This window comes from Phalaenopsis equestris, unplaced genomic scaffold, assembly GCF_001263595.1.
Source record: "Phalaenopsis equestris unplaced genomic scaffold, ASM126359v1 Scaffold000760, whole genome shotgun sequence".
Classification (NCBI taxonomy): domain Eukaryota; kingdom Viridiplantae; phylum Streptophyta; class Magnoliopsida; order Asparagales; family Orchidaceae; genus Phalaenopsis; species Phalaenopsis equestris.
The window spans coordinates 54,663-67,240 of NW_018165200.1; the positions used below are offsets into that span (position 1 = coordinate 54,663).

At 34.8% G+C, this 12,578-nt stretch overlaps 1 protein-coding gene across 2 annotated transcripts; it reads left to right on the forward strand.

The window, feature by feature from the left end:
- The first annotated feature begins 850 nt into the window (after nt 1-850).
- On the forward strand, nt 851-12,148 carry LOC110030771. 2 transcript variants are annotated; one of them, XM_020733680.1, is made up of 2 exons: nt 851-1,944; nt 11,851-12,148. In XM_020733680.1, exon 1 carries the CDS (start codon nt 890-892, stop codon nt 1,868-1,870), a length of 981 nt encoding a protein of 326 aa, XP_020589339.1. In that variant the 5' UTR covers nt 851-889; the 3' UTR covers nt 1,871-1,944; nt 11,851-12,148. The 2 variants fall into 2 exon arrangements, with proteins under 2 accessions (XP_020589339.1, XP_020589338.1); XM_020733679.1 differs by lacking the exon at nt 11,851-12,148 and adding an exon at nt 8,337-8,552.
- Nucleotides 12,149-12,578: the final 430 nt, after the last annotated feature.

Here is a 12,578-nt window from a genome sequence, read left to right on the forward strand (position 1 = left end):
ATCTATTCTGAAGGAACTCACGAACTGCCCTCTTGTTTTCTATTATTTTTTTTAAATGGCTAAATTCTTTATTTTGGTAGGACCTTATGACTTAAAAACTTCCTTTTGGTAGATGCTATGCAAGGTTAACTAAATTAGTAAACTAAAGATTTTTTCATGGAAATGAATAAACACTTTTCTTGTGGGATCGATATACGATATTCTTGTACCGCATTACTACATGACACGTGCACTTGCGTTGTACGACATACTTACGCCCTAGTAAGTTTTGGCGAGTCAATCTTTATTCTGGATGGTTTTTTATTGCGTTCTTTTTTGTTTGGATGATGTTATTGTTGTTGGTTTTCTACTGTTGGATTGATTTGTTTCATGGACGAACGACATTGTTTTTGGGGCTACTTAAGAATATTGGCTTTGGATTTGGAATTTAACCGGACATTTTCATGTCCTTGATGGAATTCTGATCGCGTTCATTCTATTGGCATTTTTTAGAGCAATGATGAAATCTACAACAATAACTATATGCTCAATCGACGTACTAAAAAGAATGTGACTTGGTTATATTTGTATGGTCTCTCTCACTTTTGGCTCGTTTCTATGCAGAAATGTTGTATTTTTTGGTCTTATGCTTCGACATGCTGGTGCTCTATCTCATATATTACTCGACATTGTCTGAACAAAGCTTTTTATTGAGGTTGTTGTATTGTTTGAGCTCTCGCCGGTCCCTATTCTTTTGGATCTATTTTTGCCCTCTTTTTAGCATTTTTTTTATGTGTCCCTTATTTTTTCTTAGGCTCATACTTTCTTTTGTTTATGATGACCCTTTTTTTGTAATTTTAATTTTTATGATTAAATTTTGTTGGGTGTACCAAAGAAAAAGAAGTAAAAGATGATGAAATTAGAACTTCAGTCACTTGTCAGCGATCCAACCTTATCTGATTCCCGCACCACCACAACCACCGCGCCCACAACCACTTACCATGCCCTCATCCTATTGTACACTACAAATCGTAACCCTAACCCTAACCCTATGCCCATCTCCAACTCCCACCCGAAAGCCATGGCCGCGGATGGACCATCGGAGCGAGATCAGGCGACACCGATGACAGTGGCTGTTGTTAGCAAGTCAAACCCGGGCTCCACATGGGCAGATCTAGAAACTTCCCATCTGATCGATGTGTACGAGGAGAAATGGAACTCTTCTAAACGCGGCCCGCTCAGAGCAAAGCAGTGGGAGGACGTCGCCGTCGAAGTTGCCCACCGCTGCGGTCTCAACCGCCCATCTAAGAGCGGCACACAGTGCCGCCATAAGATCGAGAAGCTCCGCAAGCGTTACCGCTCCGAGCGCCTCCGCCCTGTACATTCCCTGTGGCCCTTCTTTGACCGCATCGATAGAATGGAGCGTGGGCCATTGCTTATCTCCGCCCGCCCAACGCCACCAGCCCCCGCGTCGTCGTCCTCCTGCTCCGACTTCAAGTCTCCACTCAGCAACAAGCGGAGCGTCAACGGGATTCTTGGAGAAGCGGTTCTGCGAGGGAGCGCCAGGGGTTCAGGAAATGCGAGGCCGGCGAAGAGACTGGCTGACGTGGAAGATGCGGAGGACAATGATGAAGATAATGAAGAGGAGGCTGACGAAGGGGGCGATGGGAGAGGAGGAGGGCTTACTGAACTGGCAGCAGAGCTAAGGAGATTTGGGGAGGGCTTTGTTAGGATGGAAAGGAAGAGAATAGAGATGATGAGAGAGAAGGAGCGAGAGTGGATGGAGATGGAGTCGAGGAGATTGGAGATGGTAATGGAAGCGCAGCGAGGCCTAGTAGAGACTATTGCCGGAGCATTCTGGAAAAAGACAAAGAATTCTGAGGATTTGTGAGAAAGACAAGGCACTTTCGCTCTCTCAGCTCTTGCCAATCGAACTTTGATTTCGTTTTTCATTCCAACAACGAGGTATTGAAGGAAGAATTTATTCATACTTCCCGCCATGTTCTAATTTTTTTTTTCCTGTTTATCTATTTGGCTATCTATGGTTCACCATATATTGAGGAACATATGGAGTTTGAATTGTGCCATCTTATGTATGTTGTCCTTTGTATGAGAATAGATATCTAGTTAGCTATATTTTATGTCATGCTTTTCTAATTCATTCAACTAAATTTTACCTCCAAGCAGAAAATCTTTGTAACGAATTTTTACAAAATTTTGAAATGGTAGATAATCACTTACAAAGGGATCTGGCGGAGTAGTGAAGTTATTTTTTTTATGTAAAAGTATGGGGGTTTTTTTTACTGTTGTCAAGATATTCGTCAATTAAAATATTGGAATATCTGTCTAAAAATTAAAACAGAGAATGAAAATTTGTCTTTTAGGGCCTGTCTGGCAGCGGATTTAGCCAGGATTTGACTTGAATGCAGGCTAAATCCTGTGAGATGGTCATTTTAGACAAAATAAAGCTGAGAATTTGATAAATCCGTATTTTCACTGATTTAGGCCTTAAAATACCGAATTTACTAAATCCAACGAACCTGCAGAGTCACAGGATTTGATGAAAGAGTTATTGTATTTGCTCAACTTTTTACCAAATAGTTTTATTGGTTTTTTAGGATTTAGTAAATCCATTGCGAGACAGTTTTCCGGATTTAATCAATTTAGGATTTAGTAAATTCCAGATTTACGGGATCTACCTAATAACTTAAATCGCATCTTTTGCTAGACGACACATTAAAATGCATGTGCACAGGGGATGTTTGGTTGCAAGTACTTATGAACATGCATATTTCGATTACAGTATAAGATGTTTGGTTGCAAGTATTTATGAGCATGCATATTCTGATCACAGTATAAATTAAATACATTTTATTTTGATTTCTTCAGGTTGTTTGGTCAGTTTTGAAATCATCATCATCATCATTATTATTATTTTTATTATTGTGTTTCACAGATTGAAAAATGAAATATGTTATATTTTGACATTTGTTTTGGGCGCGAGAGGGATGTTGGCCAGCGATGATGCGGACTGTGGCTTGCTCGGTCAGGGCTGTCAGTGCAGGTTAGGGATGATGGGCATGGTGTCATCTGGACCATGGCGTGGGGTCCTGGATGATGGTTGAATGTTTATGTGGTCAACATGAAGTTAAGAGTGATTGGTAGACGGTTTGGGATTGATTTGGATTTTGAGCTAAGGAGGTAAAATTGGCTGAATTCATAGTTCCTCAAAAATGATCCATATGGAGTGTTTTAGAATTTTTAGAAATTACTCTACATTTACTTTGCCTCACACCAAACACCAGAAAAATAAAAATGCATATATTTATTTTAATTTACATTTTTAACTCACTAAACAAAATGAGCCCTATTGATTTTAATCTTATTTCACATTTTTCAAAGCATAGTTTTTTGAAAATTCTTTTGATGATGGGTCTTTAATTGGTATGTTTTATCTTCTAGTGCTAGTGTTGATAGTATACTCGGACTAAGATTGGGTCATCTTGTTCTTGTTTTGTGTTTGTAGCCCTTGTGGATCAAATTTTTGGTCCACCCAATGTTCCCCATATTTCTTTTCACCATATTTATTTTCATTGGGTGAGCACTAGTAAGAAATAGTCCATCATAATATGATGCATCGGCTCTGGTAGCATGTTGATTGAGCATGCAACGTCACATGTCAATTACTAAGGACCATATTGCAGTGGTTGAAGGGAATCAAAATAAAATAGAGGGAGAAAATTGAAATGAAATAAAAATAAACAAAAAGAAAGTCTTTTTTAAAAAGATGGAAGGTGATCTTTACTTATTGGTGATTATGCTTTTAACTGGTAAGAGGTCAAATGATAATGTTGAGGAAGGCTGTTATGTGGATGGATATGAGGGGATTGAGAAAGCCAGAGCATCGGCAGTAAAAGTAAGGGAGAGAAGGTATATTGAGATTTGGAACGAGTGTGTGTGTGTTTTTTTAGTTGGTTGAGGTTTTGATCTATGCTATTGGATTTATCCTTATTAGTCATTATGATGATTTTTGTGACAAACATTTAAACTTATTTAAAGAATAACAGTTTTGTCGAACATCATGATTATTTGATTTATGCATTTCAATCAGCTGGCATCATCATGGACATGAATTAAATTAGATTGAGGAATCTGAAATTAGGCCCTTGGCCTTTTCTAGAGTCACAAAATAAAAGAAAATCCAGATCTTGAAAAAACTTACAAAAAGCTTAGGAAATGTTTTAAAATATCTAGAAAATTTCCAAAAATTTTAGAAAAAATTTTAATGCTAAGATGTAAATCAAATCATGGTTTACTTGTGATGATCAAATACCGATCATTCACGTGTCAAACTACAAATTTCAGGGACTTTTATATAGGCTTCCATTACAAAGTTACTTTTTATGATAGATTCATTTAAATTTCCATTTTGCTCGGACATTGAAATTTGTATTTGGAGGTTTCAATATCTGTTTGAATGTTATACCAAATAATGTGATTTATTTTTATTTATCGTAAATGACATGTATTCAATGCTAGAAGATCATTCAAACATGGAACTCAATCATTTCATTGGGAGGTCCTCTTGAAGTGTAACTTCTGTTAATCAGTAGAACCAGTGGCTCAATTTTACTTAACTTCTTCATACCGCTTATACATTTTCTAATGGGAGCTATGGAAGGACAGCCACACTATTTTCTAGGGCTCTTTGGTTTTTGAATATGGAAAAATATATTAGGCTAGCCTTGTGTGTAGCTTTGGAGTTACAAATTTAGTGGGCATCTGGAAAGCAAACTTAAGAATCATTTTTTTGAGCTTTTTATCTGCTTTGCGTCTTCAAAAATTACCGTGAAGTAGTTACATTGTGTTTGGATAAAATGCTCTGGTTTTTTATTTTTTTGTAGAAATTTTTTTGAAAAGCTACTTTTTTGTTGTAGTTTGAAATGTGTTTACAAAGAAGCTTTTTGATAGCTGCTTCTCAACTTGATTTTTGAATTTAAGAAGCCCAATCAAGCTAGCTCTTGAAAGTTTACCTTATCAGAAAGAAGCTTAGTATGTGGTGCTGTTTGTTAGAGTTTAACAATTCAACCTTAAATTTGTAATCCATCAAATATAGTCTAGGATTTTATTCTTGGGCTGGCTTAGGAGATATTTTCTACGGCTGGGCTTGTATATGTATGTGCTCATATATGTTTGGGCTCATCTACATGCTTGCCTATTTTCATATTAGAATTTTGAATTATGCATCTATTTTTTTCCTCATAAGATGCAAATTAAAAGGCTTATGTATTTTTTTGGGACATGAATTAGAGAGATATTAACTCAATCTTAACACAATTTGTTAATGATTAATACTAAAAGCTTAAGCATATCAGTTGAGATACAATGATTCATTTTATTTTCCAACCTCCTTCAGATTGACACTGAAAATCCCCAGGAGCACCACACTTACTGATTAAGTATCCTACTCGTACAGAACCAACCTTATTGGTCATAATCCAAGAATTCATTTGTCTTAAGCATAACACTTTACCCTCATCATGCCAACCAGAAGATGGAGAGGATGTTGTGAAACATTTATGGAAATTTTGAGGATGAGTTATCTTAACTTTGGAGGTGATTACGGTTGACTGCTTTAATCAATTTACGTATAATAATAGCTATGATTCAATCCTTGACATGGCGCCTCGTGAAGACTTGTATGATTGTAAATGCAACTCACCATTTTATTCGATGGGACTTGGAGATACGAGTCTTTAGATTAAAGTTGATAGATGAAATGATTGGCTGAATTTCGTTAATTATTAGAAGGTTCCTAATTGCTAATAATCGATGAAATAAATGTTAAGATCCGAAACACTGAGATGCTCATGACGGTGACTAAGTCATGTGCATGGAGTCAAAGTGTTTGCTAATCTCGAAAGCTTTAGCTGCAATTCATTTAACCCTTCAAAGTTTATGGGTGGATAGAACCTGCTTTCAATTGAATAGTTATATCACTAGGTGTGTCTTGACGTGGCGCCTCATGAAGACTTGTATGATTGTAAATGCAACTCACCATTTTATTGGATGGGACTTGGAGATACGAGTCTTTAGATCAAAGTTGATAGATGAAATGATTGGCTGAATTTCGTTAATTATTAGAAGGTTCCTAATTGCTAATAATCGATAAAATAAATGTTAAGATCCGAAACACTGAGATGCTCATGACGGTGACTAAGTCATGTGCATGGAGTCAAAGTGTTTGCTAATCTCGAAAGCTTTAGCTGCAATTCATTTAACCCTTCAAAGTTTATGGGTGGATAGAACCTGCTTTCAATTGAATAGTTATATCACTAGGTGTGTCTTGACGTGGCGCCTCATGAAGACTTGTATGATTGTAAATGCAACTCACCATTTTATTGGATGGGACTTGGAGATACGAGTCTTTAGATCAAAGTTGATAGATGAAATGATTGGCTGAATTTCGTTAATTATTAGAATGTTCCTAATTGCTAATAATCGATAAAATAAATGTTAAGATCCGAAACACTGAGATCCTCATGACGGTGACTAAGTCATGTGCATGGAGTCAAAGTGTTTGCTAATCTCGAAAGCTTTAGCTGCAATTCATTTAACCCTTCAAAGTTTATGGGTGGATAGAACCTGCTTTCAATTGAATAGTTATATCACTAGGTGTGTCTTGTATATGCAGTGTTATTTCTCTAAATTTAACATACTCAACCCAACTCACATTCTCTATAGTACAGATTTTATGGCCTATTATTGTAACTTAAACCTCAACTATGAAGAAGCGCATGATCAAATTTTTGACCAGTAAGTCAAACAACTTTGAGACGAGCATCGCAATGCTGTAAACTCTTCAGAAGAAGCAAACAGTGCAAGAAGCTACATCAGAGATGGAATTGAACATGCGCAAAAAATATCACTACAGCTTCAATGACAAAAAAAATTGAGGATGGAGTTTCTATGAGGGTAGGTTTAAGGATAAAAATTTTACTTACAAAATTTCCCAATGCCATAGACTACTTGATGAGATTAGACCATATGCTTTAGTGACCGGACAAGTCAAAAACAAAAGGGAAACATCTTTAAATGATTCAAGATTAGCTTTGTTATACTCATCAGACTACACTAGCTGTCAAGTATCACATGTCCAATGATTCGATTCATAAAATGTGTTTGTACCACCTTGTGACATAAATTAATAGCAGACAAAGAATATGGTAAGACATGCGGGCTAATGTGGTAAAAGATATCACATAGTTTTGGAAGTGACTAAGGAAAATATTGTAGTAAACAAGTATCGTATGCACAGTTGACCTAATGACTCTATTTTGCTTCTTGTTATTGTCGTCAATTTTCTCCTTGTCTACTCTCCATGGTACAAGCCTAAGAATTTCAATGAAAGGTTTTTGTAGCTTAGGCATGGAGTACAGGCTCTACTATTAGGATCACCAACAACTAAGGTGAGCAATCACTAAGAATTGAAATTAATACTTCATGAGTACACTAAAGTTGGGAACTAAATATTTTTCATTGCATGACATCCCACCTATTCTCTTTAATTCTTTTCCATGAGATATTTTCACTGGATCCTTACATTAATTTTACATTCGATGATTACTTGAAATGCGTTTATTATTGTATGAGAGGACTGAAAACCAACATCATGAAATGTTTGCATAAAAATGGTAGTTGGTGTAGCATGAAAATGAGATGAATTATGTTGTAGTCGATGACATGTCTGATGGCTTCATGCCTTCTCATGGAATGTTAGTGACCAACACTACATGGGAGATGGCTCTCTAATAATGGGATGATGGGTATCTGTTTTGGGCTCACTTGTAAGTGACTGTATTGTGCATGATGCCAGACTACTATACTGCTTACCAAGTTTATTGTTTTCGTTTGGTCTTATTCTCAAGTTTCTCACAATTGTTATTCTCATAAGTTACTATTTGGCACTAGATGGGAAAGTGGTAAGCGATGCGATGTTGCTATCCTAGACCTGATTGGATAATATGTAGGAATAGTTTAGGTGATATATTTACTTCTGCCTGTTAGGATCAGTTTTACCATGCCAAGTTGTCTTTTTAATTTTTCTTAATAGAAGTTGTCTTATTTCTTTGATAATTTACGTTTCTTTTTGTATGAATTTTGATGAACCAATTATAGGCGGCCTGGTGGGATAATTTATGCTATCCTAGACCTGATTGGATAAAATGTAGGAACATTTTAGGCGATATATTTAATTTTGCCTGTTAAGATTAGTTTACCATACCAAGATACCTTCTTAATTATTCTTAATAGAAGTTGTCTTATTTCTGTGATAATTTATGTTTCTTTTTGCACAGATTTTGATGAACCAATTGTAGTCTATCTGATGGGTCTGTTGGGGTTCAACTTTTGGACTATGGGTCTGGAGGCCTAATTAAGTTGACAGATTTCAGTTATCTTGTAGTTATTTCAAGTCCTTTGCAAGCTGATGAGTCTTATGATCGGCTTGCCACTAACCCTCAGTAGGTAGGGTTTAAATAACTAGAATCGTTAGGGCCACTTGAGCATGTTGTGTCCTTGGGAATGTCTGATTCTAATGTATATTTTATTATTTTTTAAACGTACGTTCAAATTAATTAAATTGAATGTCAGATTATTTTTTAATTGCATTTTTTTATTATGTTCATTTATCAAAGAAATTTTTATAAACTATATTTTTGTATTATGAACAAATTTGATCATACAAAATTGTAATGATAATGTGTTTAACATGCCCTAAGTGTAGGGCTGTGAAATTAGCTAGAAGATCGTAAATCACTCGAAAATCAGATCGAACCATTTGAGCAAGCTACTAGCTAAATTAAAAGATCAAATTTTATTTCAATCTGATTTCAATCTGCCCTCGGCTCGAATCAGGATCGAAATAAATTCTTATGTATCTATATATTTAACACCAAAACACTTAATTTTATATGCATAATGCATTGTCAGTTCGATTAGATCGACGGGGCATGTGGGTTCAAGTCGGACCGATCTAGCTCACCAGCCAAAAATGACATTCGGGCTGGCTCGTTTACAATTCGAACCGGCTCGAAAATCGGATCGATTCACACCGGATTAGATTGAAATTTAATAGGATCGATGCACGATCCCATTTCGATTAGGTTAAAAAAATTTCGATCCGATTTCAAGCCGGTTTTCAATCGTACACACCCCTATCAAAGTGAGATACTTGTATTTTTTTTAAGGAAATATTAATCTGAAGTGCAATAGTCCCTAATAATTATTTTCAAACTCTAAAACTCTATATTATGCCTTATTTATTATTTCTGGGAGAATTCTAGTTTAGTTTATGCTAAATTTCTCGCCTTTGATTTTTAATGGAGTATGTATTGATAATATAGTATTTTTTAGGCAAATAAAATCTGTGTACAGATGATATTCAAACGCAATGTAGTTACCTTACTTGAGGTTTTAAAATTGATATTGCAGTTGACCTATATATAATTGAGGAATGGCAAAAATTGTAGGGAAATTTACATAGCTTCCACGCAATGCTTATGCATTTAAATATCTAAAACCCAGAATTTGGGAATTTATGACATTTATTGTGATCATGGAAGGTGTTGCAAGTCTTGCAGGGTGACACGACTTCCTTTATCTTCACTGTATGTAAGAGTGGTTGCTTCATGGTTCGCATTATGGAAACAAAAATATTATACCTTCTAGTGCAGCTGCTACTGCATTTCCTTTCTCAGCTCTCCTAGGAGAACTAAGCTGCTGAAACCCTTCAGGAAGTCTATTATTCATAAAAAACTTTATAGTTTCTATTCTCTGCCTAGTTCTTTCAGGAAGTCTATTATTCATAAAAACTTTATAGTTTCTATTCTCTGCCTAGTTCCTTTATTTGTGTGATTTTCATGATGGGCTGGAATTCTGTTGCATTTAAAACTTGAATTTTCAGTTTGGTTCCTACAGCCATGTGATATCCTTGATGGATATTTCGGTGGCTCTCGTCGTTATCCTTTAGCAGCTCTTAGAGTGGGCTTCTTTTACTTGTGTATTCTGGCAGCTTCTGCAGTAGGCCCCTATTACAATAAGATGGCACTTGTGACAATGTATTTGTGATTCTGTTGAGCTTCATCCACATCACTATAGTGATTAAAATTTATAGAATCTAATTTTAGGGTCTTTGCTTATAAATATCAACACATGAGGGTTTGTAAAATTAGCTTTTATTTTCTTGCGTATATGATTCCATTTTCAATTTTATGTGCCCGTTGGATGTCTAATTCATTTGATTGTGTTGCAAATGCGATTGTCATAGTTTAAGTGAAAGTCATCTCTTTATATTTGCACAGGCTTGGATTGTCTTTAATTTGGCCAACTCTTTTCTTTATCTAAATTCCACCTAAATATCTTATTGTTGGCTTTCAAGAGTTTTTGATTTTATTCAAATTTCGTACAGCTATCATTTTAGTTTTAGAGAAATTTAAATGTTTGCTAATCTTTTATTGCTACAATTATTGTTGAATTCTTCTGATTTTTGTAATTTAATTCTTTTATTGTTATAATCGGTCATTGCATTATTCTTGTAATTTAATTCTCATATTTTTTAGTTTGAAATTGAAGACACTGTGTTTTTGTGTTTAACGATCTTTAATATGCTTTCTTAGTTTCTATTGTATGATTATATTCATTGCATCATTTTAGTTATATAAGGGATTTTATACCCTCACATGCTCGCTTAAAATTTGTGCAGAATTTATGGTTGCTTCTTGATCTTTATTAAATGCAGCACATATCAATAGGGTTGATCGAAATTGATAAATGATTTAATTTAAACTGCATAAGTTATGATTTTAAAACAGAACGCATCAACTATCATGAAGTTCAAAAATTGCGTTCCTAAATAATTTCAAAGATATTATTAATCATTATCAACTATTTTATTTCAGAAGAGTTGAATTTTAAAGAATTTTTGTAGGTAAAATAAAATCAGCATGAGATAGCATTAATAATGAGAACACAAACTTAAAGAGCACTATTATCTTTTAATGAATGTAGAGACCATTTGGATAATCAATTTAAGAGTTAGAAACAAAATGTTTTTAGTGCTTTTGAAAGTTTTCCAGGTTTTGCATATCTTATGGCTAACGATTTATCTCAAGATTAAATTATTAAAACTACTTGTTTCATTAAAGGTCTTAGACGAAAATTTAGGAATGAATTGAGTTATAATGCTTGAGGGGTTTCTCTTTTGAAATTCGCATGTGGAAAGAGATCAACATAGACCGCACAACTCATGAGGAGAAAATATATTTTTAGTGTTGGAAGCAGGTCTTTATATTCTCTATTTTAAGACCCATGGCTTGAGGATTTTTCTTTCTTTGAAATTATTAGTACTTGTATGTCACTTGATATTCAGTTTTTCATTTAGGGGCATTTTCATACATACCACCCAGCTCCTATGTATATATAAATCTGACACGTAAACATTTGGTTTTACATTTTATCAATCAAATCTATCATACCACATTAGAAATGCCACATTTTTTACTTTTAGAAAGTGAAATTCACCTTTTTCATGCGTAGGTAAGGTGACATAGTTGTAAAAATCAAATTTCAGGTGCTAGATATGGAAATACGTAGGAATTGGGTGGTATGCATGTAAATCCCTCTTTCTTTTAATGCGAAACTTGATGCGATTATGGAGGAGGGCTGTCGGAAAAATTTTGATTCCCTGGCCGCTATCAATCAAGAATGTTTATCAAACCTTTTCGAGAATTGCTCCGTCCTTAGTTTTGGATATTTTTTTCTTGTTTGTGAATAACTTATTTTCTAATCCTAAGGATATTTGATGGTGGGCAGGTGGAAGCAAATTTGGTTTAAAGGGTGCTCGACCAAGCATTCTTTATATTGTTGGATGGCTTGGTTAAAAGGCGAAAAAACTAAAGATTATCCAAAGAGGGGTTTGATTGTTAATATTGATTGAGAAACCCATGATTATATATATTTTTTAATGCTTTCTCTATGAAATCGATTAAAAGTTAACTGCTGAATAGCCAGTTTTTTCTGCTCCGACCAAATTATCAAGTACATAAGAAGCACCCTTGCCCACAACTCAACTAAAAAGCTTTATTTCTTACTCAATTTCATAATTATTACGGGGCATTTACATGCATACCTCTCAATTCATATGCATTTACATATCTAACACCTGAATTTTACTTTTTTACATTTATACCACCCAACTCTTTAATATCACATCCAAAATACCACCATCTTAACTTTAAAAAATGAAATCCACCTTTGACATGTATAGGTAAGGTGGCATACATATTAAAACTAAAATTGGGTGTTAGATATGTAAATACTTAGGAGTTAAAGCAGTATGCATGCAACTCTTCCTATTATTTAGTGTATTTGGAAAGAAGAATGATAGAATAATTGACCTGGGGTACTATTCTCATACTAATTTGATGTTGAAAATTAAAATGCTGGTGGTTTACAAAACTTAGGAGATGGAATATTAAGGAAGTGAGAGAGAAATGAATCGGAATTATTATGCTTTATCTCCACTTTGGTTCGTTAATGGC